Raw genomic sequence first — 23,575 nt, forward strand, 5'->3', positions numbered from 1 at the left:
AACTGACTGCGCCCATAGAGTGTAAGAGGCAAAGTCCCCCAACTCTTCAGCTGTGCCTCTGTAGCCTCCAGCAATCGATTCACATTCAGTCCATATATCTCAGTCGAGTTCATAGACAGCCAAACCCCCAGATAACAAAACGAGCCGTGCGCCCACCGGAGCGCAAAAGTCTGTCCCCATTCCCTCTTCTGTTCCTCTGAGGAGGCCAGTGCCAAAGATTTCATATAGTTAAGCTTGAACCCTGCATAATCGCCAAACTCCTGAAAAAGTTCTCACAAAGCTGGGAGTGACTGGGAGGGTTGTGTCAAATGCACCAATAAGTCATCCGCAAAAGCAGACACCAAGAACCGCGACACCCCTATCGGTACTCCCCTGATCTCTGGATGGGTTTGTATCGCTCTAACCAAGGGGTCTAAGGACAACACAAATAATAAAGGAGAAAGCGGACACCCCTGCCTGGCGCCTCGAAAGATGTTAAATGAGCGGGAACAAACCCCATTTACCCAGACATGTGCCTTAGGCTCCAGATACAACACCTTAATCGCATCTAGAAAGAGCCCCTGGATACCATATTGCTTCAAAGTCTCAAACAGATAGTGCCAGTTCACTCGGTCAAAAGCTTTCTCCGCGTCAAAACTGACTAACAGAGACGCCAGACGCTTATGTTGTACCGTCTCTAAAGAGGCCAATATAGCACGGAGATTCCGATCCGCTGTCCTCCCCTTTACAAAACCCACTTGAGCGTCTTCTACCAACTCCGGAAGTACCCGAGCCAGCGGATTTGCCAAAATCTTAGCATACAATTTGGCATCCACATTAAGGAGGGAAATTGGTCTATACGATCCAGGATCTTCCTTGTCCTTACCTGCCTTCGGGATAACCACAATCTGGGCCACCTTCATCGTTTCCGGCACAGTCTGTTCCTCGACCATAGAATTAAACAAGGCCAAAAGCGATCTCTTGTCATAGAACTGCTTGTAAAATTCCATACGGTAGCCATCCATGCCCGGGGTTTTATGAGAAGCGTTTTGCTGCAATGCTAGCATAAGATCTCCCTCTACAATTGGGCTATTTAACCTCTGCAACTGCTGAGGGGACAATTTAGGGAGCGCTACCGACTCTAAAAACATTTCAGCATTCAGCCCCTCATCTGCAGACCTAGCATATAAAGTCTCATAGAACTGGCCAAAACGGTCTGCTATGCTCTGATCTGTTCTCAATACCTGCCCATTTAAAGCTTTCAGTTGCAAAACTCTGGAAGCCCCCTTTTTACTCCGTACCATGTTCGCTAACAATCTCCCTGCCTTGTTACTATACTGGAATAGTTTATATTTATAATAAAACTGGGACTTGACTGCTCTCTGATGCAACAATTCATTAAGTTCTTTCTGTACGCCCAAAAGCAGTGACCTATTCTGTTCAGTAGCTGTCCGACCATATATCTTCCTGTATTTGCGAACCTGCAATTCTAACCTCAATATCTCCCTATCTCGGATCCGCCGAGCTCTAGCACAATAAGAAATAATATCCCCTCGTAAGACAGCTTTCTCTGTTTCCCAAAAAAGGATTGGCTGCTGTCTGTGAATATCATTATTAACCTCATAGTCTGCCATCCTTTTCGTTAGAAATATTTGGAATCTCTGATCTCCAACTAGATCTAAGGGATATCTCCAGAGGCGCATACCACCCCCCTGCATGGGTCTCCGCCAACTCAGCCAAATGAGAGCATGATCTGAGACCCCGTATGGACCAATCTCGGCATGCTCCATCTGCGAAACCAATGAGCCCGAGACAAACAAGTAATCTATGCGAGATTGAGATGCATGGGCTCTAGAGAGGTGAGTAAAGTCCCTATCCGATGGGTGTAAAACACGCCAGACATCCACAAGATCCAATGCCTCACAAAGCAGGGATAAGGCCTGAGCACCCCCTCCCGAACTCCCAGCACCAGAGTTTGATCTATCCAGCCGTGGATCAGCCACTAGGTTAAAATCCCCTCCCATGATAATATTCCTTCCTTTGAACTTGGTTATGTGAGATATCAACCCCTGAAAAAACTTTTTATCAAACACATTTGGAGCATACACATTACATAGTACCAATTGCTGGCCCTCAATCTCCATGTGTGCTACAATATAACGGCCCTCCACATTCCGGAACGTGGAGGTAACCTTTACTTGTAAACCTTTCCTAAAGAGAATTAGTACTCCTGCCTTCCGTCCCACTGCTGGTGCCTCTAGCAATGAACCCACCCATCCTGTCTTGAATTTTAAATGTTCCCCTGATGACAGATTCGTCTCCTGCAATAGAGCTATATCCACTTGCTGTCTTTTCAGCGCCTGAAGCACCTTTGTCCTCTTAATGGGGGACGAAACCCCCCCCAATATTCCAAGAGACAATTCTAAGTGACCCCAGTGCACCAGAAATCTAATATCACCATGAAAAAGGTTATACATCTGCAAAACTGAAGAGAAACCCCCCCCAGCCCATGGGGTCCTCTCCTTCAATCCCCTCCGACTCCATCCCTTAAAGCAAAACTCTTTCAGATACCTCCCTCCCCCTCCTATCCCCCCTCCCCCCTTCCCCACCCTTGAACTTCCCCACAATGCCATTGTGGCTTAGGTCATGTGAGCTCCCCCCCCCCCCCCCCCGACACTTCCTCTATCTGCTACCCAATATGATACTTTCTTAGAGGGCCCCCCTCCCTCCCATATCGCAGTTTGGACCCGCTCTTGTTACCCCACAATTACACTAGAAGAAAAGGAGAGAAAGAGAAAAAAAAAAGGGAAACCCTTCAGCTTTGGGTAACGTGACAGACCCCTTTCTCCTGGACTTCAGGATCCCATCATCAGGTTGACTAGCACTAATTATAACACAATGCTGCTATCCCTGAAAGTGTAGGTCCTATGTCTCAACCAAACAATTAACAGGAGAAACATTAACAATAAATACAATAAATGCATGTGAGCCCTTGCTGCCCTTCCACGGTCCGTGGCCCATTACCACTTTCTTGGTCACCAAGGTATCCAACCTTATCTCCACCGCACAGTATGCATGCTCCAATGTAACTCTTAGGGATCCGCATCCGCAATGTTCCATCGAATCTTTCTCATCTGTCTGTTACAAATGGGCCCACTGCACCCAGGGCTCGTTTTTCCAACTGCATAACTTCCACCAGTCCTCAGTCCAAAAAGAGAGAAAAAAAAGAAGAAAACTGGAAAACCAAAACACTTCTGTGCTGTTCAGCTCCACTGCTGTCTCCAGGCACCCTCATACTCAGCGCTCCTCCAACAACCCATTATACTCTAACTCATGCTGGTCTTTCAGCTTCCAAATCTCGCTTCACGAATTTCAGAGCCTCTGTCGCCGATGAAAACATGGTCTGCTTCCCATCATGCCAGATCTTTAAGCGTGCCGGGTATAACAAAGCAAACTGTATTTTCCTTGCAAATAACAGTTGACATACCTCCCGGAAAGCTCGCCGTTGCAACGACACCCCAGCCGAGAAATCTTGGAAGCAACGTACCGTAGCGTTCTCATATTGTACAGTCCCAGCTTTTCTGAAGGCTCTGAAAATTTCTTGCTTATGAGCAAAGTTGAGTACTTTAAAGATGACCACTCGGGGGCGCGGGTCCTTCGAATTTCCAGGCCCCAACCGGTGAGCTCGCTCCACTCTTAAGGGCCCAGCCAAGGATTGTAATTTCAAAGTTTTAGGGAGCCAGCTTTCCAAGAAATCTCTCAGTTCAGAATCTTTAATCTTTTCAGTCAGACCTACCAGTCTGATGTTACTCCTGCGGGCCCGATTCTCCAGATCTTCTAGCTTACTTTCTAGTTTGTCCACTTTGCTCTGCAAGTCCAGCTGTGTGACCTCATGCTGCTGGACTCGATCCTCCACATCTGAGAGCCTCTGCTTATAAAGGGAGAACTCTGATTGAATATTCTCCAGTTTAGCATCGATACCTCCCAGCTGCTCTGTTATCTTCTCTAGCTTGGTGTCCACCGAGGTGCCCAACATGGCTGAGACCTCTGCGGCAACTTCTGCTGCCCACACGGAGCTGATCGATTTCGGGCCCTCTCCCTCTCCGTCCGCCATCTTTGCTTCAGCCGCGTGGCTCCGTGTGGCGTCTTTCTTCGCCGATTTTGCGGCCATCACCTGCTTCGTTTGTCTCGCGCTTTACCTCCAGCGATGCTCCGCGCGATCTGCTCTCCCTGAGTATGTTTTCCACGTTTGAAGATGGCGATTGTAAAGTTTTTGAGCTTATACTCGCGCGAGGGAGGTGGGAGCTCAGCACGACGACACCCGCTCTCTAGCTGTGCATCACGTGACCCCCTACAGGACAAATTTAAATTTAAACTGGGGGATTGGGCGTGCAAGTGGCAGATGAAGTTCAATGTTGACAAGTGCAAAGTGGGTAAGAGGAACCCGAATTACAGCTATGTCATGCAAGGTTCCGCATTAGGAGTTACCGACCTAGAAAGGGATCTGGGAGTCATCGTGGATAAGACGTTAAAAACTTCTGCTCAGTGTGCTGCTGCGGCTAAGAAAGCGCACAGAATGTTGAGTATTATTAGGAAAGGGATGGAAAACAAACACGAGGATGTTATAATGCCGTTGTATTGCTCCATGGTGCGACTCCACCTTGAGTATTGTGTCCAATTCTGGTCGCCGCATCTCAAAAAAGATATAAAGGAATTAGAAAAGGTGCAGAGAAGGGCGACGAAAATGATAAAGGGAATGGAACGACTTCCCTATGAGGAAAGGCTGAGAAGGTTAGGGCTCTTCAGCTTGGAGAAAAGGCGGCTGAGGGACGATATGATAGAAGTCTACAAGATAATGAGCGGAGTAGAGCGGACAGATGTGAAGCGTTTGTTTACACTTTCAAACAACAACAAAACCAGGGGACACGATGAAGCTAGAATATGGTAGATTTAAAACAAATAGGAGAAAGTTTTTCTTTACTCAGCGTGTAGTTAGACTCTAGAACTCGTTGCCGGAGAATGTAGTGACAGCAACTGGTCTTACGGAATTTAAAGGGGGTTTGGACAGATTCCTGAGGGAAAAGTCCATTGAACATTATTAATTTGTTTTTTTTTGTTTGTTTTTTTTTTTGGGGGGGGGGGGGGTTGCCGGGTTCTTGAAGCCTGGATTAGCCACTGTCAGAGACAGGATGCTGGGATTGATGGACCCTTGGTCTATTCCAAGTTTGGTGGTGCTTATGTGCTTCTGACAGCATACTTTTGTATTTTCCACCAGGTAAGAGTACCTGGCTAGAATTATTGATGAATACCAGAGATAGCTAATGGTACGGCGGGCTAGGGTGGCATCGATGGGATAGATCTTCAGCAGATAACACAGTAGCTTGCCCTGGAGGTCCAAATCCAGCAGAAGGAGGCTCAAAAGCTGCTATAGCAGATGCCGGATGCTAACCAAAGCCAACAGCAGCCCCTCCTGAATTTGTTTCAGAATGTGCAATATGCACAGAACTTACTTAAGTACATAAGTATTGCCATACTGGGACAGACTGAAGGTCTATCAAGCCCAGCATCCTGTTTCCTACAGTGGCCAATCCAGGACATAAGTACATAAGTATTGCCATACTGGGAAATACAAAAGGTCCATCAAACCCAGCATCCTGTTTCCAACAGTGGCCAATCCAGGTCACAAATACCCGGCAAGATCCCAAAAATGTACAAAACATTTTATACTGCTTATCCCAGAAATAGTGGATTTTCCCCAAGTCCAAGACCTTTTTTAAACTCCGCTAAGCTAACCGCCTTTACCACATTCTCTGCCAACGAATTCCAGAATTTAATTACATGTTGAGTGAAGAAAAATTTTTGTCCGATTCGTTTTAAATTTACTACATTGTAGCTTCATCGCATGCCCTCTAGTCCTAGTATTTTTGGAAAGCATAAACAGATGCTTCACATCTACCTATTCAACTCCACTCATTATTTTATAGACCTCTATCATATCTCCCCTCAGCCGCCTTTTCTCCAAGCTGAAGAGCCCTATCCGCTTTAGCCTTTCCTCATAGGGAAGTCGTCCCATCCCCTTTATCATTTTCGTTGCCCTTCTCTGCACCTTTTCTAATTCCACTATACCTTTTTTGAGATGTGGCGACCAGAATTGAACACAATATTCGAGGTACGGTCGCATCATGGAGCGATACAAAGGCATTATAACATCCTCATTTTTGTTTTCCATTCCTTTCCTAATAATGCCTAACATTCTATTTGCTTTCTTAGCCGCAGCTGCACACTGAGCAGAAGGTTTCAATGTATCATCAACGACGACACCTAGATCCCTTTCTTGGTCCGTGACTCCTAATGTGCAACCTTGCATGACGTAGCTATAATTCAGGTTCCTCTTTCCTGGCAAGTACCTGGCAAGATCCCAAAACAGAACAATACATTTTATGCTGCTTATCCTAGAAATATGTCAAATATAAGTGGCTCTTCTCTACTTATAATGTCAACAATAACGTAACCTGAAAGCGACCTATGAACTGACCAACTTTCGTAAAGTACTAAAGACCCATCTCTTTGACAAGATATACCACAAAGACCAAAGCATGTGAAACTCTCACATATATCCAGAAATGTAAATTAATTCCTTCTCTTTTATTACTTTCATGTATTCCATTACCATGCAACCCAAAATCCTTCTGTAACACCAAATGTCTACTCTCTTCTCATTTCCACTATCCATGATGTATTGTAAGCCACATTGAGCCTGCAAAGAGGTGGGGAAATATGGGATACAAATGCAATAAATAAATAAATAAATAAATAAAATAAATAAACAATTGCAAATTGGTCAGAAGTAGAGCGTTTATTTAGAGTAGTGCACTCCTCTGTAGTGATCGTTCATGTATTGACTAATAATGGAGGGGGAGTCTCATAAGTCTACACAGCTGATTTCACTTCACCGCACAGTGAGTCTTAGTTTGTGTGTGTGCTTATAATCATGGACTCGCCTTCCTCTTTATCTCACTCTGAGGCAATCTTAACAATACTGATGGCTACGCGTCACTTATCTGTATCAGCTGGTGTGCCCTCTTTCCCCGACAGGTGCCTGTTTTGCTGATAACGCTTTGTCAAGGGGGAGTCATAGCACCAGACCTGCAATGATACAATTACTATAGAACTATGCAAAACTATACAAACTTCTGGGCCATACTTCTGACTTTGGGGTGACAGCTACCAAAATCCAGAAAAGTGTTCTTGTCTGTTAACTTAGTAAACACCTTGGTGGTGAATACCCAGTGTTGCAGTTGTACCTCCACATCAAGAAAATGTACTTTTGTGTGTGACACAGTTCCCCACAGAAGGCTCTTAAATAAACTGGATGGGCTGAAGATAGGACCCGAAGTGGTGAACTGGATTAGGAACTGGTTGACGGACAGACGCCAGAGGGTGGTGGTGAATGGAATTGGCTTGGAGGAGGGAAAGGTGAGTAGTGGAGTGCCTCAAGGATCGGTGCTGGGGCCGATTCTGTTCAATATATTTGTGAGTGACATTGCCGAAGGATTAGAAGGTAAAGTTTGCCTATTTGCGGATGATACTAAGATCTGTAACAGAGTGAACACCCCGGAGGGAGTGGAAAACATGAAAAAGGACCTACGGAAGCTAGAAGAATGGTCTAAGGTTTGGCAATTAAAATTCAATGCGAAGAAATGCAAAGTGATGCACTTAGGGAATAGAAATCCACGGGAGACGTATGTGTTAGGCGGGGAGAGTCTGATAAGTATGGACGGGGAGAGGGATCTTGGGGTGATAGTATCTGAGGATATGAAGGTGCTGATGTGTTGGTCTCGCAGCAGCCAAGACCCATCTCCCGCATTGACCCTAGCTGTTCTTCAACCTGCACCTGATCCGGAACCCCAGCCTTTCCTAGTGTCTGCCCTCGATGAGTGCATCTAGGTCTTGCTCCCTGAGCTGCAGGATTGCAATGGTTTGCATTGGCATTGAGGGTGCTTTTGCCTACCCTTCCTAGCATTGCGGCCCCACTTGGCCCTCAGCCTGCAGTGTGGCCTCCGATGCCGATGCCGTATGTGGCTCCAGTGTCAACTGCCACCCAAGTAGGCACTCCCTCAACGTCAGTGGAAGCTTTGCCATAGTTGAAGTGGGAACTGACTTTTCAATGCCGTTCTCGAGGACATGGCGCCTCCATGTCGAGGCAGGAATACTTCCATAAGGAAGTATTGTCTGACAACAAACAGGAGCTCTCATGGAATTCAGAAGAGGATCCACGGTACTTTTCCTCTAATGAATCCTATGGAATTCCCTCTGAACCCTCCCCTTCACCTGAAAGGAGAAAGTCTCCTCTGGAGAGCCTTTCATTCCCATCTTGTCAGTCCCAGTCATGCCCAAAAAGATCAACATCCAGTATCGGATCCACAAGGTACCTGGTTTTGATAAGACTCGGTTGCCTCACAATTTCATGGTGGTGGAATCTGCTGTCAAGAGAACCAGGAGTTTCAGGGACTATTCCTCGGCATCCCCAGATAGAGAAGCTAGAACCCTGGATTCTTTTGGGAGATATATCAGGCTTCAATGCTCATATCCCAGATACAATCATACCAGCTCTTCATGAGCATTCACTTACGAAACTTGGTGTGCAAGTTGTCGGACCTGGCTGAGATGCTCCCTCTAGAGCAGGCGGAGTCACTTCGCCAGTTGGTCAAGCAGCAAGGTCTGTTTCTAGTTACTTTAACATTGCCTGTACAATTCTCCTTGACTCCCTTGTCACTTCTCGTCTTGATTACTGTAATGTTATCTGCCGGTCTTCTGTACACTCTTCTTAAAAGGTTACAGACCATTCAAAATACTTCAATTAGGCTTCTCTGCCACGCTCATCATCATGACCTTATTACTCTGCTTCTAGCCTAACTTCACTGGCTCCCCATTTCTTATCCAAAAACAAAACAGGAGATATGGGTACTTGGATACAAGGATATTTGAATACAAATATAATATCCTCTGGAGGATATCTATGCAGCTAATGGCTGTCTGTACTTGGAAATTTTATTTTGAACTTTTGGATTTTCATTGTGACTGTTATTAAATATTTTTTGTTAACCTTCATCTTGGCTTTGAGGGGATTGTTGTGATCCACCCCATACACAATATCCGAATGATATCCTATAAGGTGTTGCATCTAGGGACCCCATCTTTGATCACCCTGTACACACCCTGTCACTATCTGCGTTTTTCTACTCAATATTGTCTTCTATTCCCCCTGTTTACTGCTCATAGCCTTGAATTTACATGACATTCAGCCTTCCTTTGCATCACACCCTCCTTATGTACCTCTCTGTGCCCAGAATAATCCTACCCTAAATTTTAGAACCTCCCCGAAGGCTTACTTCTTTTCTCTGGCCTTCCCTGGTCTAGTGATGGGGTGGACATTTCAGCAGATGGCGGCTGATTATGCCCCTCCTTCCCCTGTTTTGTTACTACCCCTATTCTCTATCACTTTCCTGTTATTAAATTGTAGTTCTTCTCTCTCCTCTTCTAGTTTGTTTACCGCTTTGATTGACTTGTATACTGCCTTTCAATATCAAGTATTTAATAAACATAAACATATCTTTCCACCCAAACCTCACATAGCATTCTACTTTAAAGAGTCACTTTTAAATCCTGACTTGAGGTTTTAAGGGATGAGAGAATACTGTAACTGGTTCTCTGCTTTGATTTGAAATGCTAACTAATGCCTGCTTTCCCCTTCTCCCTGTAGGCAAAAGATTTGAGTATATCTGACCTACAAACCCATATTGAGAACCTTAGTATTCAGATGAAGCAACTTCAAGAAACATTGCTTCGACGGGAAGAAGAGCTCAGCAGTAAGGCTAATCTGCAGGATCCAAGGAAGCATGTAAGGGATGCAGAGGATTTTACAAAGAGTGTTCCACAAGCTAAAGATAAACCAAAGAGCTTTATAGAGACCCTCATTAACTTGAGCCCATGGGGCTCACCAGATCTGATGAGAAAGCGAGACGTAAGCTTGGAACGTCCATACAACTTCCAAGGAACCACTCCTTACTCAAAGGGTATTGTCATATATAGCACAGACCAGGAAGCAATGCCTGCCAAATCCTTGGCACTTAAGGGAGATAAATTTCAACTCCAAGGATATCTTGGCTCATGTATGAGTGGAATCCAATATTCCAAAGAGAGGCAAGACTACAGAAACTTTTCCTTCTCTGGAAGTACCTATTCCATTGCAGAATCTCAGGATGCTGAAACGATCCACCTGGTACAGTATTTATTTGCTTGTCCTAAACTTTTTAACCTCACAGAAGATAGGCATGTAGGTATGGAAAATTGTTGTTAAAGCAGTACAGCTGGACACTTGAAAACTTTGGAGCAGGGATGTATGTAGAAAACTTGTTTACTATGTTAATGAGCAGAGTGAAACCAGCCACACAAATGGATAACATCATCCAGTTGCAGCAATATAGTGTAAAACTAACGGAAAGTTTTCTTATCATGTGAAAGTTTAACCCGAGCTGTGTCTCATTTTTTGTCCACTCTGTTATGGGCTGCATTTTTCTTCTGTACCAGCTCCTGTTATTCACACCTTTTTTTTCCTTTCAGGTTGAGGATGAAGGAAATTTTATCTTAATTTTTTTCTTCTTTCTTCTGTCTTTCACTTTTGCAGTTCTAAGGAAAAAAGCCTCTTGCCATAGTTTTACATTTTTAAAAAATTATATTTATCACTATTGAGTTGAATTGTTTTCATATTTATAATGACAGGCAAAACTTTTCAGTGACTTCAAGAATTGTCTTCCTTGTAGGAGACAAATATTCATGATGGACCACTGTGTGATGTGTATGCCCTTTGCGTAAATCCTTCCCATAATGTGCCTGGTTGATTCAACTCTACAAGAGTCGGAAGATTAAGCTTACAGAATTCCTCTCATCTTCAAATCAGACTTCCTGTTATTGCCCACGCTAGCAATACACAAGTCTTCAGCTTGTCTTCCATCAAGTCAGCTAGCATAATTTATCTAGAGTCTTCCATGTTCACAGAGGCCAAAAAACCCACAAAGATCTCCCTTAGGTTAGGTCAACTTGTTCTTGAATCAATCATTGGCCAGTTAGGTGTAGCCATGGATTGCAATGGTCACCATTCTTCGTCTAAGAAATAAGGGAAGTCTTATGTGTCACCTAGAGCTTTTGAAATGATGCCTCAAAAAGCATTTTCCCAGTAGTGCAGAGAGGAAGTTTGATGGTGTTGAAAATAAACCATATGTTACTGACATCATAGGCGCCGACGCCGTGGGTGCTGTGGGTGCTCGAGCACCCCCAATATTTTCAAACCTGCCCTCCTTGCTTTCCTGGCGCTCAGCCAGCACTTAAAACTCATTTTACCTGACTGAATGGCAGTGAAAGAAGCAGAGTACAGCCGGCTCCGTCTTCAGCTTTCTCCTTCCCTCTCAGCTGTGGTTCCGCCCTCATTTCCTGTTTACGCAAGGGCGGGACCACGGATGCAGGGGGCAGGGGAAGAGGGGAGAAATCGCTGAACATGGATGCAGGGGAGGGCAGGGAAGAGGGGAGAAATCGCTGAACATGGATGCAGGGGAGGGCAGGGAAGAGGGGAGAAACCGCTGAACATGGATGCAGGGGAGGGCAGGGAAGCAGGGCGAAATCGCTGAACATGGATGCAGGGCAGGGGGCAGGGAAGAGGGGAGAAATTGCTGAACATGGATGCAGGGGAGGGCAGGGGAGAGAGGAGAGTTGCTAGACATGGATGGAGGGGAGGGCAGGGGAGAGATGAGAGTTGCTGTACATGGATGCAGGGGAGGGCAGGAGAAATGCTGGACATGGATGGAAGAGAGGAAAGACAGGAAGGAGATGCACATGGACGGAGGGAAGGGGAGAGAGAAGAAATGCTGGACATGGAGTGGAGGAAAGACAGGAAGCAGATGCACATGGAGGGGAGAGGAGAAATGCTGGACATGATGGAGGGAAGGGAGGACAGGGGGAAATGTACATGGATGGCAGGGAGAGAGGAGAAATGCTGGACATGGATGGAGGATTGGGAAGACAGGAGGAGATGCACATGGATGGAGGGGAGAGAGGAGAAATGCTGGACATGGACAGAGTGGAGGGAAGACAGGAGGAGATGCACACGGATGGAGGGGAGAGAGGAAAAATGCTGGACATGGATGGAGGGGAGGGAAGAGAGGAAGTGAGATGAACATGGATGGAGGGATGGAGAGAGAGGAAAAATGGTGGACATGGATGGAGGAGACGGAAGAGAGAGGAAGGAGTTGCATATGGATGGAGGGGAGTGAAGAAAGAGGAAGGAGATGCATACTGACAGAGATGAGGGAAAGGGAAAAGAGGAGAAAAACTACACATGGATGGAGAAAATAGACGGATGGAAAGAGGGAAGAGAGGGGGCAGACGCTGGATGGAAAGGAGAGAGAGAGGGGGCAGACGCTTAATGGAAAGGAGAGAAAGAGGGGTCAGATGCTGGATGGAAAGAGGGAAGAGAGGGGGCAGATGCTGGAAGGAAATGGGGGGAGAGAGGGGTTAGATGCTGGATGGAAAGGGAGGAAAGTTAAAGATCGAGGATAGAAGAAACAAGAGACTGTGACCAACACAATTAGAAACAGTAAACGGCCAGACCACAAAGGTAGGAAAAAATGAATTTTATTTTTAGTTTAGGATAAAGTAGTGTGGTAGCTGTGTTAATAAATACAGAAAATGGAAGTAAGGTGATAACGTTTACTGGACTAATTTTAATACATTTTTGACTAATGTTTGGAGACCAAACCCTCCTTTCTTGTGTCAGAAGAGAATACCATAACAGCAGTATACTGTCCTGACCTGAGGAAAGAGGTTTTGGCCTTTGAAAGCTAATTGAAAAATGTATTTAGTCCACTAGAATGATATCATATTTTCCATTTTTTGTTTTATTTGTTAACCTATAGTATAATGATTGAAATATGTCAGTTTTTGAAATTTGCATCTCTTTATATTTGCACAGTACAGGGGGACTGAGGGGTGGGACTGTTCAGGGAAGACGTCCTGGTGCAGGTTGCAGGCAGCCTATGAGTGGCGCTGCCACTGCCCAGGTGAAGACTGCAGTAGACAGAATTTTAAGGTATTGGGGGGGGGGGGGGGACGCACTGCCTGTAAAAAAAAAAAAAAATTTCAGCACCCCCAATCATTTTGAAAAGTTGGCTCCTATGACTGACATAGAGAAGAACTACACAAGTGGGGCAAGCTCAAGGAATTGTGACTTCCTGAGAAAGCTTTTACTTCAGCACCTCCTACCCCCAATCTCACACCAGCAGCTACCCCCCCCCCCCATGTCAAATCCCTTCTAGTCATCCCACCCGCATAAACTTGACTCACCCCAAGGGTCTAGGGGTTTACAGAGCAGGATTGATTCCAAGATGGCACTGCGATGGGGTTCAAACTACAATATAAGGAAAAAAAAGCCCTTACATGGCAGCTTGTACCCCCTAGTGATAGTATAGCTTACTGTCTCACCAGGTTGTCCAAGCATTGTGCAATCTCAATAAGCAGTCTTGAGTAATAGCCCTCAAGACACCTTGGAGTATTCCAGATAAGGCCTACGTGACCGCAGTCCAAAAGGGGGAGATCAAGGCACAATTCCACCAGATATGTAAAAGGGACCCTGGCAAAAGGCCACATCCCCAACATTTATCTGAAACATTTGGAAATATCTTCTTTAAACATTCTGGCATGTAGTAGCACCAGGTAAGCACTTTATAAGCATTTTCTTGCACTTAACACACATACAGAGGCTAATTGAACCTCAGAACACCCAGTTTTCCAGTCCAGTGGGGTAAATACACAGTGCAAATCCTGCTCCCAATATAACATATATTTACAGGATCAAACACCCTAAAATATCTATGTAGTACAGAAATTGGCCTAGGCACTCTCACCATCAGCACCCACAAATTTCCCCATTATTCTTTCCCTATGGGATCCTCCCTCAACCATTCCGGGGTAGCCATGAAATATTGTAATTGCGTATGAGGGAAAAAAAAATCACCAGATGGCAAATCATATCTTTCCTGTAAAACCTCAAATGGAATTGACATTCCCTTATCCAACACATTCCGAAAGGTAACCAAGTACATCTTCTCCCATTTGACAAGTGCCCCCCCTAGAATAATCTCCCAGAAACCGGGGTTCTGAGTATAAGGCAGCCAGCGTGGACAGCATCCCCCCTCCCAATATCCTAGCTCTTTTGGGACTCGCCCCACACTTCCAGTACATGTTGCAGAAGAGAATCATGTATTTTCTGAACTTTAGCTTTGGGATTGACCGACATCCAAAGGAGGTGCCATTAACGGACACTCCCGGACATAAGACTGCTCTAACTGCACCACAGGCTTAGTACTACTAAATAAAGCTGTGCAGCTATAAAATATCAATAAAGATTACAGATCACCCTCACACCCTGATCCTGAACCCCCCAAAGCCCCTTTTTTGCCTAGCACAGGGATTTCCCTTCCCAAATAAAATAAAAATAATCAAGTGTAATCAATGGAGAACCCCTCGGGGGAGAAGTATGGGAATGGTCTAAATAAAAATAGAAGCCAAGGTAGGATGTTCATCTTAAGAACTGCAATTCGTCCCCACCAAGACCTTTCCACCACCCCAGATCCCCCCAGATTTGTTGAGCAATCCTGGAGTAATTAAGAGTATAATGCTATGAGAGATCCCTAGAAATTCCAATTTCCAAGTAACGGGTAGCAGACTTGGCGATGCAAAAGGGAAATGCCCTCATCAACCTAATTTCATCCTCTACCAAGGTGGTAATTCCCAAAAGCTCGGATTTGTCCTTGTTGACTTTGAACCCTGCCACCCTACTATAAGCCCAAAAGTCATCCGGAATAATTGAGAATGTTAAGCCTGAATCCTGAACAGACATCAAATATCATCCACAAAAAGAGCTATGCGATGCTCCACTCCTCCCATGCATACCCTTCGAATGTCAGGATGAGCCCGTAGGAAAGTTTTAGATGATCAAGAAGAGCAAGGAGTAAGAGCATTCTAGAGTTTATTTGCCAAAAATATACTGAAACAGGAAAGGGGACATTGGATACCCCTGCTTCTTTTTTTGCATAATGGGGAAGAACTCCATATATGTATGGTTAATCTGAAGACTCACCACTGGAGCAACATATAAAACCGCAAGCCACTGACAAAAATTGGGACCAAAACCCATCTGCCGTATTATCACCTTCAAGAAACAGAGTCGCCGAGAGGCGTGATCGCGTCCCGACAGGAGCAGGAGAGAGAAAACTCAGGCACCATGCCCACCTTGGAGGCTGTGGAGGACCCGGAGCTTCCTCCAGCGCAGCTCTTCTGCCCATTGCTGAGCGGCTGCTTTTCCTCTCAGGTGCGCATGCTCGGTTTTGAAACCGAGCTTACCTGAGAGGAAGAGCAGTCACAGGGGTAGGCAGTCAGCGCTGGAGGAAGACATTATCTGCTGGTGGGGCCTCGGGATCCCCGCCAGCCAAGGTATTTCAGCCCTGTTGTGGCAGTGATGGGGGTGGGGGGCAGCAGCGATCGGGGAGGTGGACAATGATTTGGGAGTGGGGTGGCCGTGCCCCGGATCTGGTTCAGTATCTCGGCGGCCCTGTCAAGAAACCCCATCTTGATCAACTAAAAACCTTCTCCGCATCAACTGTGAAAAGGACCATCTTCTCCTAAGATCGCTGGGCCTCCCAAATCCAAGTGCAGGGTGCGTTGAATATTATCCCCCACCTGATTATGTGCAATAAATCCTGACTGATCAACATGAACAAGTCTCAGCAGTAACCTAGCTAACCTTATAGTCTAAACCTTAGCCAAGATTTTCACATCTGTATTTCGAAGGGAAATGGGTCTATAGGAACCACAGGTCAAAGGGTCCTTCCCTGGTTTTAACAACACTGTAACCCCTGCCTCAAACATAGAGTGGAGTAGCAAATGGCCCGCAAGAACACCATTGCCCACCTGCACCAATAACCCTTATAGCTCCCCTAAAAATGCCTTATAAAACTGCCCTGTGTATATGTCCAACCCCGGTGTTTGTCAGAATAAGATCAGAAAATTGCAGACATATTTCAGAAGAGGAGTCATGTCATAAAAAAGGAATGTCTGTAATAGGGCACCCACTATAGGTGTTGATTATAGTCTCTCTCTTAAGTCTATTTTATAAAGAAAGGTAGGTGCTGCTTTTCTTTATGCAATAGTAGTACAAAAGACAGAAAATGTTTGTACATTAAGGCACAATTCCTTACACAAGCTGTATAGTTGGTATAAATGCCCATGCCTAGATATTACTCTCTGAAGATTTATGAGAAGACTGCAGATGCTATTTTAGAGCTCTACCCTGAAGAAGATTGCAAAACCTGGCCATGTTGGCAGAGGCTTTATTCATTTTCTAACTAAGTAGCTTTTGAATTTTTGATATAAAAAGATTAAAGATAAAATGAGAGACCAATGAGGAGTATGCAGTGCTACATCAAAAAATTGACTGCTGATAGCACTTGCATTGTGATACCTGAGGATCCTGTTATTTAAAAAAATGTTATTGTGTGAATATGAATATACTTGCAAGTCTGATGGTGTTGAAAAATTGGTACTTTGAGAATACTTGCTGGGAAAACTGATTTTGTTATATACTAACTATCCCTGCATCTATATTTGGTCCTGTTTATTGGACATTCCTAGATATTAGCATGTATGTGTATAAATAAACATGTAAAAAAAATAAAAAATAGGATTTTATAATTTATGCACATATCTGTGTGCTTTGCCCAAACTCAGTGTGTGTGCAAGCCCATTGGCAAGGTACGTGCCATCAAATCGTGGTGTGTTCTTTTCCACTACTTATTCTATAAAAGGTCATCTACACAAGTGGCCATGTTAATGACTAGAATACTGCCATTTACATGTCTCCATTCCACCTAAATCTAGATGATTCTTTATAGAATTGCCCCCAAATGGACTATTTCTAGACCTATTAGATATCCTACAGTCAAATGGTAGAAGACAATACTATACAATTTAGGCAAAGCAATAGGTACTTCATCACACAACAATTTGATTCCTCACTATAGCAAGACCATTGCTTCCTTTAACGCAATATGATTGCGTGAAAAGCTATTAAGAAGATATTTATTTATTCTTGTATCCTACTATTATCCAAAATAAAGTTTCGGTTCAGTGTGGCTTACAGTTGACAATCAGGTGAGGTTACAATGTTGCATTTCATTTATAATTTGTCTGGGTCATCTGGCGTGCATTTTAACCATAACATTTCTTGAAGAGGTAGGTTTTCAGTTCTTTTCTGAATTGGAGGTAGTTTGTGATGCTTTGTGTGATCTTCGGGATTGAGTTCCACCATTGGATCCCAGATAACTGAATCCTGTCATGTAGGTGGTTTTGTAGATTGTGTTTCTGCACTTGGGTAGGTAAAGTAATAGGTCTAGCATGTAGTCAGGTGCCATGCCGAACAGTATTTTGAAGACAAGGGTGCTAGTTTTGAACAGTGATCTAGCTTTGATTGGGAGCCAGTGTAGCATTTTGAGTAGTAAGGTTGCTCTTTCATAGTTTGACTTTTTGTAGATCATTCTTGCTGCTGTATTTTGAACTGTTTGTAATGATTTCAAGATGTTTTCTTTGCACCCTGCAAATGCTGCATTGCAGTAGTCTAATTGTGGCAGTATTAATGATTGTACTATGAGATGCAATGATTTATTGGTAAAGTAGTCTCTGATTCTTTGCAGTTTCCATAGCAATTTGAAACCCTTTGCTGTAACTGCTGAAATTTGTTTTTCAAGAGATTGGTGTTCGTCATGAATGATTCCTAGTACTTTTAGTTGTGGTTTGATTCATATGTTTGTTGGTCGATTCTGAATTTTTGATATGAGTTCGGGTCATGCGGGCTGGTTAGAACCAGGAATTTTGTTTTATCTCTATTTAGTTTGAGTTTAAAGATTGTAACCCAGTTTTCCATGAGATCTAGCCAGTGGTGTGCTGGTAAATGTTTAACAACAGGCTCTGTCCCCGGTCCACCTCTGCGCCCCCCCCCCCCCCCCCACCGCAAATTGCAGAGCTGGCTATAAACGGGGAGAGAGCCTGGGGGGGGGGGCAATGCATTACTCCAGGAAAAAAAATTAAATGATCCCAGGTTCCAATCTAATTCATGTTTAATGTGGGATAAAATGCCATAAATAAGTAAATATAAACTTTTAACGTTGAGCACCTGATTCTCAAAGTGGACATATTCCAAACACTATAATGAAAATAAAATGATTTTTTTCTACCTTTGTTGTTTGGTGACTTTGTTTTTCTGATCATGCTGGCCCAGTATCCGATTGTGCTGCTATCTCTCCTCTTAACCCCATTTCCAGGGCTTCCTTTCCATTTATTTCTTTACTTTCTGCCTTTCTTCTTCATTTCTTGTCCTACGTCCGTAAGTAAAAGCTGGGTCCTCTGCAGACGTGACTGTCCAGTGAATCCAGCTTCTGCCTATTTTCTTCATCCATGTGCAGTTTTTCCTCTCTTCCTTTTCCCTCATCTCATCTCCTTCCTCACTCTTCCCTCCCCTCCATCCATGTCCATCAACCCTCCTCTTCTCCTGCCCTCCCCTCCATCCACCCATGTCCAGCAACTCTCCTCTCCCCTCTCCTCCATCCACCCAAGTCCAGCAACTCTCCTCTCCCCTGCCCCCCTCCATTCATTCATACCCAGCGATTCTCTTCTCTCCCCTGCCCCCCCTCCAGCCATCCATACCCAGTGATTCTTTTCTCTCCCCTGCCCCCCCTCCACCAAACCTTACCCAGCGATTCTCCTCTGTCCCCTGATTACCTTTGTCGAAGCGGCCGCGTCACTGAAAGCCCTGCCCGTCTGTAGCCTTCCCTTTGAGTTTATTCCCTCAGAGTCTCGCCCTCGCGGAAAGAGGAAATGACATCAGAAGTCGGGACTCTGAGGGAACGAACTCACGAAGGGAAGGCTAGAGACGGGCAGGGCTTTCAATGATGTGGCCGCTTCGACGGAGGTAATAAAAACAATTTAACCCTCCCCCCAGGGCGGCGCAGGCAAACGAGGGCAGTGGTAGGAGGTGAGGTAAATGGGGTAAGGGTGGCTTGTGGCGTCCTCCTGCCATGCTTACCTCGTTTACCGGAGCCGGCTCGCCGTGCTGAACAACCAGCTCGCAAGATCTTTAAAAAATTAACAACCGGCTCCAGCACACCACTGGGTCTAGCCCTGTTTTGATCCTGTTCAGTATTTCTGTGATGTTGTTTTTGAAAGTTATGAATCCTGTGTTCTCTCGTTTCATGCCAAGTGTGACCATCATGATATTGAACAGCATGGGTGACATTGGGGAGCCCTGTGGCACCCCTCATACTAGGATCATGGATTTGAAAACTGTTTAGACATCTTTACAATGTAGGATCTAGTTTTTAGGAAACCGCTGAACCAGGTGGCCACTGCGCCAGTGATTCCCACATTGTCGAGCAGTATCATTAGTATGTTGTGGTTTAATAGATCGAATGCACTTGACATATCAAATTGTAGTAGCAGGACCTTATGACCTTGGCAAATTAGTCTTCTGAATTTTATCATCAGGGTAGTTATGACTGTTTCTGTACTGTATTGTGGTCTGTAAGATTGAGTAATTCGTTAGATATTCCATTAGCTGTTGTGCTGCTAATCCCTCCATCGTTTTGGTTAGCAGTGGTATTGACACCACTGGTCTATAGTTTGTGAGTTCATTTATCTTACGTTTACTGTTTTGGGGGATGGGGTAAGTATGATGTTGCCCTTATCAGGAGGGAATTTACCATTCGAGAACATGTAATATATGTGTTCAGTAAAGCATTAAATGTTCACCATGTAATTAGGGCTGCTGTCTAATAGACAGTTTGCATGTGTGTATTTTGTCAGTAGTGCTTTAACTGTGTTTGTTGTTGGCATCTTATTCTGTGTGCTGTGATGTGATCTTTGTAAGAGTGAAGGTCATGTAGGAAGTTTAAGGGGGATGTTTGTGTTGTAGCAAGATTTTTTTCTTATGTTATTTTTTGCTCGAAGTATTGTGCAAGTTCGTCTGCTTTTGGTGATATTTCATTTCATGTTTGTAGGGCTTAGGTGTTTATTAGTTTATTCATGAGTTCGTAGGTTTTTTTTTCATGTTGATCTGTTCTTGGCTTATGTGTGTTCTGTAGTGTTCCGTTTTGGTTCTTTTTATTTTTTGTTTGTACGTTTTTATTGCATTTCTCCATGTAGCTTTGTGTTCGACTTGTTTTTGGACCACTTTCTTTCCAGTTTTTTGCAGAGTTTTTTCATCTCTAGTAGCTCGTCATTAAACCATGGACGTGGTTGTTTGTTGTTTTCGTTTTGTGTGGTGCTATTTTGTTCAGTATGTTTCTGCTTATTCCATCCCATGTGCTCATGAACTGATTGTCGGGTAGAATGTTTGTTCATCCTGTGCTGTTGCTCAGTATTTGTGGTTATCCATTTTTCCTCTGGTTTTAAAAGTGTGTGGTGTTCTAGGTTCTCTAGTCTTAGTGTTTTCTTTCCATTGAAGGGTGAAAGTGAGTCGGCTGTGATCTAGCAATATCACCTCTGGTTTTGGTTTTCAAATATTGGTTGTTGTTTGCCAAGAATCTGTGTGCTATTAAATTTAATGCATGCCCTTTCGTGTGTGATGGGGTGGATTGCGTTGTTTTGAAATCTTAGTGTTGCTGTCTTGATGGCTTTCTAGATGTAGGTTGATGTCTCCTAGTAGGAGGACGTCAGAGAAGTTGGTGCAGATGTTTGATACAAGGTCTATGAAGTCCTCTTAGGCACTAGGCAGATGATAAAAGAGTATGCAGCATAGTTGGCCTATTACTACTACTACTACTACTATTTAGCATTTCTATAGCGCTACAAGGCGTACGCAGCGCTGCACAAACATAGAAGAAAGACAGTCCCTGCTCAAAGAGCTTACAATCTAATAGACAAAAAATAAATAAAGTAATCAAATCAATTAATGTGAACGGGAAGGAAGAGAGGAGGGTAGGTGGAGGCGAGTGGTTACGAGTCAAAAGCAATGTTAAAGAGGTGGGCTTTCAGTCTAGATTTAAAGGTGGCCAAGGATGGGGCAAGATGTAGGGGCTCAGGAAGTTTATTCCAGGCGTAGGGTGCAGCGAGACAGAAGGCGCGAAGTCTGGAGTTGGCAGTAGTGGAGAAGGGAACAGATAAGAAGGATTTATTCATGGAGTGGAATGCACGGGAAGGGGTGTAGGGAAGGACGAGTGTGGAGAGATACTGGGGAGCAGCAGAGTGAGTACATTTATAGGTTAGTAGAAGAAGTTTGAACAGGATGCGAAAACGGATAGGGAGCCAGTGAAGGGTCTTGAGGAGAGGGGTAGTATGAGTAAAGCGACCCTGGCGGAAGACGAGACGGGCAGCAGAGTTTTGAACCAACTGGAGAGGGGAGAGGTGACTAAGTGGGAGGCCAGCAAGAAGCAGATTGCAGTAGTCTAAACGAGAGGTGACAAGGGTGTGGATGAGGGTTTTGGTAGAGTGCTCGGAAAGAAAGGGGCGGATTTTATGGATGTTGTAAAGAAAGAAACGACAGGTCTTGGCAATCCGCTGGATATGAGCAGAGAAGGAGAGAGAAGAGTCAAAGATGACCCCAAGGTTTCGAGCTGAAGAGACAGGGAGAATGAGAGAGCCATCAACAGAAATAGAAAACGGGGGGAGCGGGGAGGTGGGTTTGGGGGGGGGGAGGGAATGAGAAGCTCGGTTTTGGTCATATTTAATTTCAGGTGGCGTTGAGACATCCAGACAGCAATGTCAGACAAGCACGCTGAAACTTTGGTTTGGATGCAAGGTGAGATATCAGGGGTAGAAAGGTAGATTTGGGAGTCATCAGCATGGAGATGGTAGGAAAAGCCATGGGATGAGATTAATGAACCAAGGGAAGAAGTGTAGATAGAAAAGAGGAGGGGACCAAGATCAGAACCCTGAGGTACGCCGACAGGCAGAGGGATAGAAGTATAAGAGGATCCACCAGAGTGAACACTAAAGGTGCGGAGGGAGAGGTAGGAAGAGAACCAGGAAAGGACAGAGCCCTGGAATCCAAGTGAGGACAGGGTATCGAGAAATATGCTGTGATCGACAGTGTCAAAAGCAGCGGAACGATCAAGAAGAATGAGGATGGAATATTGACCTCTGGATTTAGCCAGTAATAGGTCATTGGAGACTTTAGTAAGTGCAGTTTCGGTTGAGTGGAGAGGGCGAAAACTGTTAGCGTTTTGCCAGTGATTTTGCATGCCAAAATTTCATGCGTAGGGGAATGTGTGTTCGCAATAGGTTCTATTGTGAAAGAGGATTTGTATATTAGAGCAATTCCACCTCCTCTCTTTTTGGTTCTGGTGTTGTGTGTTATTTTGTAGCCCGGTGGGCATAGTTCTAGTAGTATTGGGTCATTATTAAGGCGCAGCAATGTTTCCTTTATGAACAGGAAGCCTAATTGTGCAGATTTGATCTAGTCTTTGATTATCTCTGGCTTGTTAATAACTGATCTTGCATTTATGCAAACTTTGGGGATAGGGATGATTGTATGTGTCATGGTTGATGTTGGTGTGTTTGATATGTTGTGTATGTGCGTTTTGTCTTTTTTTTTTCTGTTTTTGGTCATTTTGATTGCTGTTCATATTTATCTTTTTGTTGGCTGTCCTAGTGGTTTTCGGTTTGTTTTTGCCTTTACAATTTGGCCTTTCCAGTTGGTATTGGGAGCGTCATCTGTCGGAAACATGTACAGGTATTTTATTCCATTCGTTGTCTGTGGTGGCTTGCATCCCAATTATACATATTATTATTATGCAGTAGAAAAGCCATGCCCTTATGTTAGCCATTATAAGGTGTGTTGGTGACACAGTTATTATGACAGGTTGTGGTTATTCACATTACTTTGAGGTTCTGTTAAGTTTTCCTGCAGTTTTGTTTGGGGGTGTTTGTGTTCTGACCAGTAGACATATTCTTTGTGAAACAGTACAGGTTTTGCTTACAAGTTAGCTTACTTTTGTTTATAACTTTTGCTTAGTTTTGTGAGCCATTGTGTGCCTCTCCATGAGGTTTAGAAAGGTTTCATGGCTGGGGAAATCCTCTGCACCAATTGCAGTCAGAGTATCAAGGGGTATTTCCTTCTGTTTCTGGGTGAAGTTCATTTCCAAGTTTCAGTGGCTCCTCGAGTCATGGTGGCGTCTCGTTCTACCTTCCTCTGCTCTCGGGTGTTTGGCTGGATTGCGGTTTTGTTGGTTGATTCCAGGTGGGCTTCGCTGTGCAGTACCAGCCATCAGAATGGATCCCCACTCTGGAGGCCTTGGAGACAGTAGTGCTCCGGCATTGGCCGCATTGGAAGGCACCCCCCCCCCCCCCCCCCCACTCTGGAGATAGTGGAGATACGGCACCTGCAATTTGCGCTCCTTGCTTCACTGGACTCTGAGCCCCTGGATGGTCAGCAGTGACCCTCTCTGTCCGATCTCCCTGGGGTGAACAGAAACAGCGGCAGCCAGTTGCTCCATGGCTG

At 44.6% G+C, this 23,575-nt stretch overlaps 1 protein-coding gene across 1 annotated transcript in view; it reads left to right on the top strand.

Annotated features, from left to right (window-relative positions):
• LOC115474937 (pericentrin-like) overlaps positions 1-23,575 on the top strand; it is an 899,709-nt gene that overhangs the window by 86,484 nt on the left and 789,650 nt on the right. The window contains exon 3 of the mRNA XM_030210648.1: positions 9,743-10,261. Within this exon, the coding sequence (XP_030066508.1) occupies positions 9,800-10,261 (462 nt within the window). The 5' untranslated portion in view covers positions 9,743-9,799. The remainder of the gene's footprint in view (positions 1-9,742; positions 10,262-23,575) is intronic.

The sequence above is a fragment of the Microcaecilia unicolor genome, chromosome 7 (genome assembly GCF_901765095.1).
Source record: "Microcaecilia unicolor chromosome 7, aMicUni1.1, whole genome shotgun sequence".
Classification (NCBI taxonomy): domain Eukaryota; kingdom Metazoa; phylum Chordata; class Amphibia; order Gymnophiona; family Siphonopidae; genus Microcaecilia; species Microcaecilia unicolor.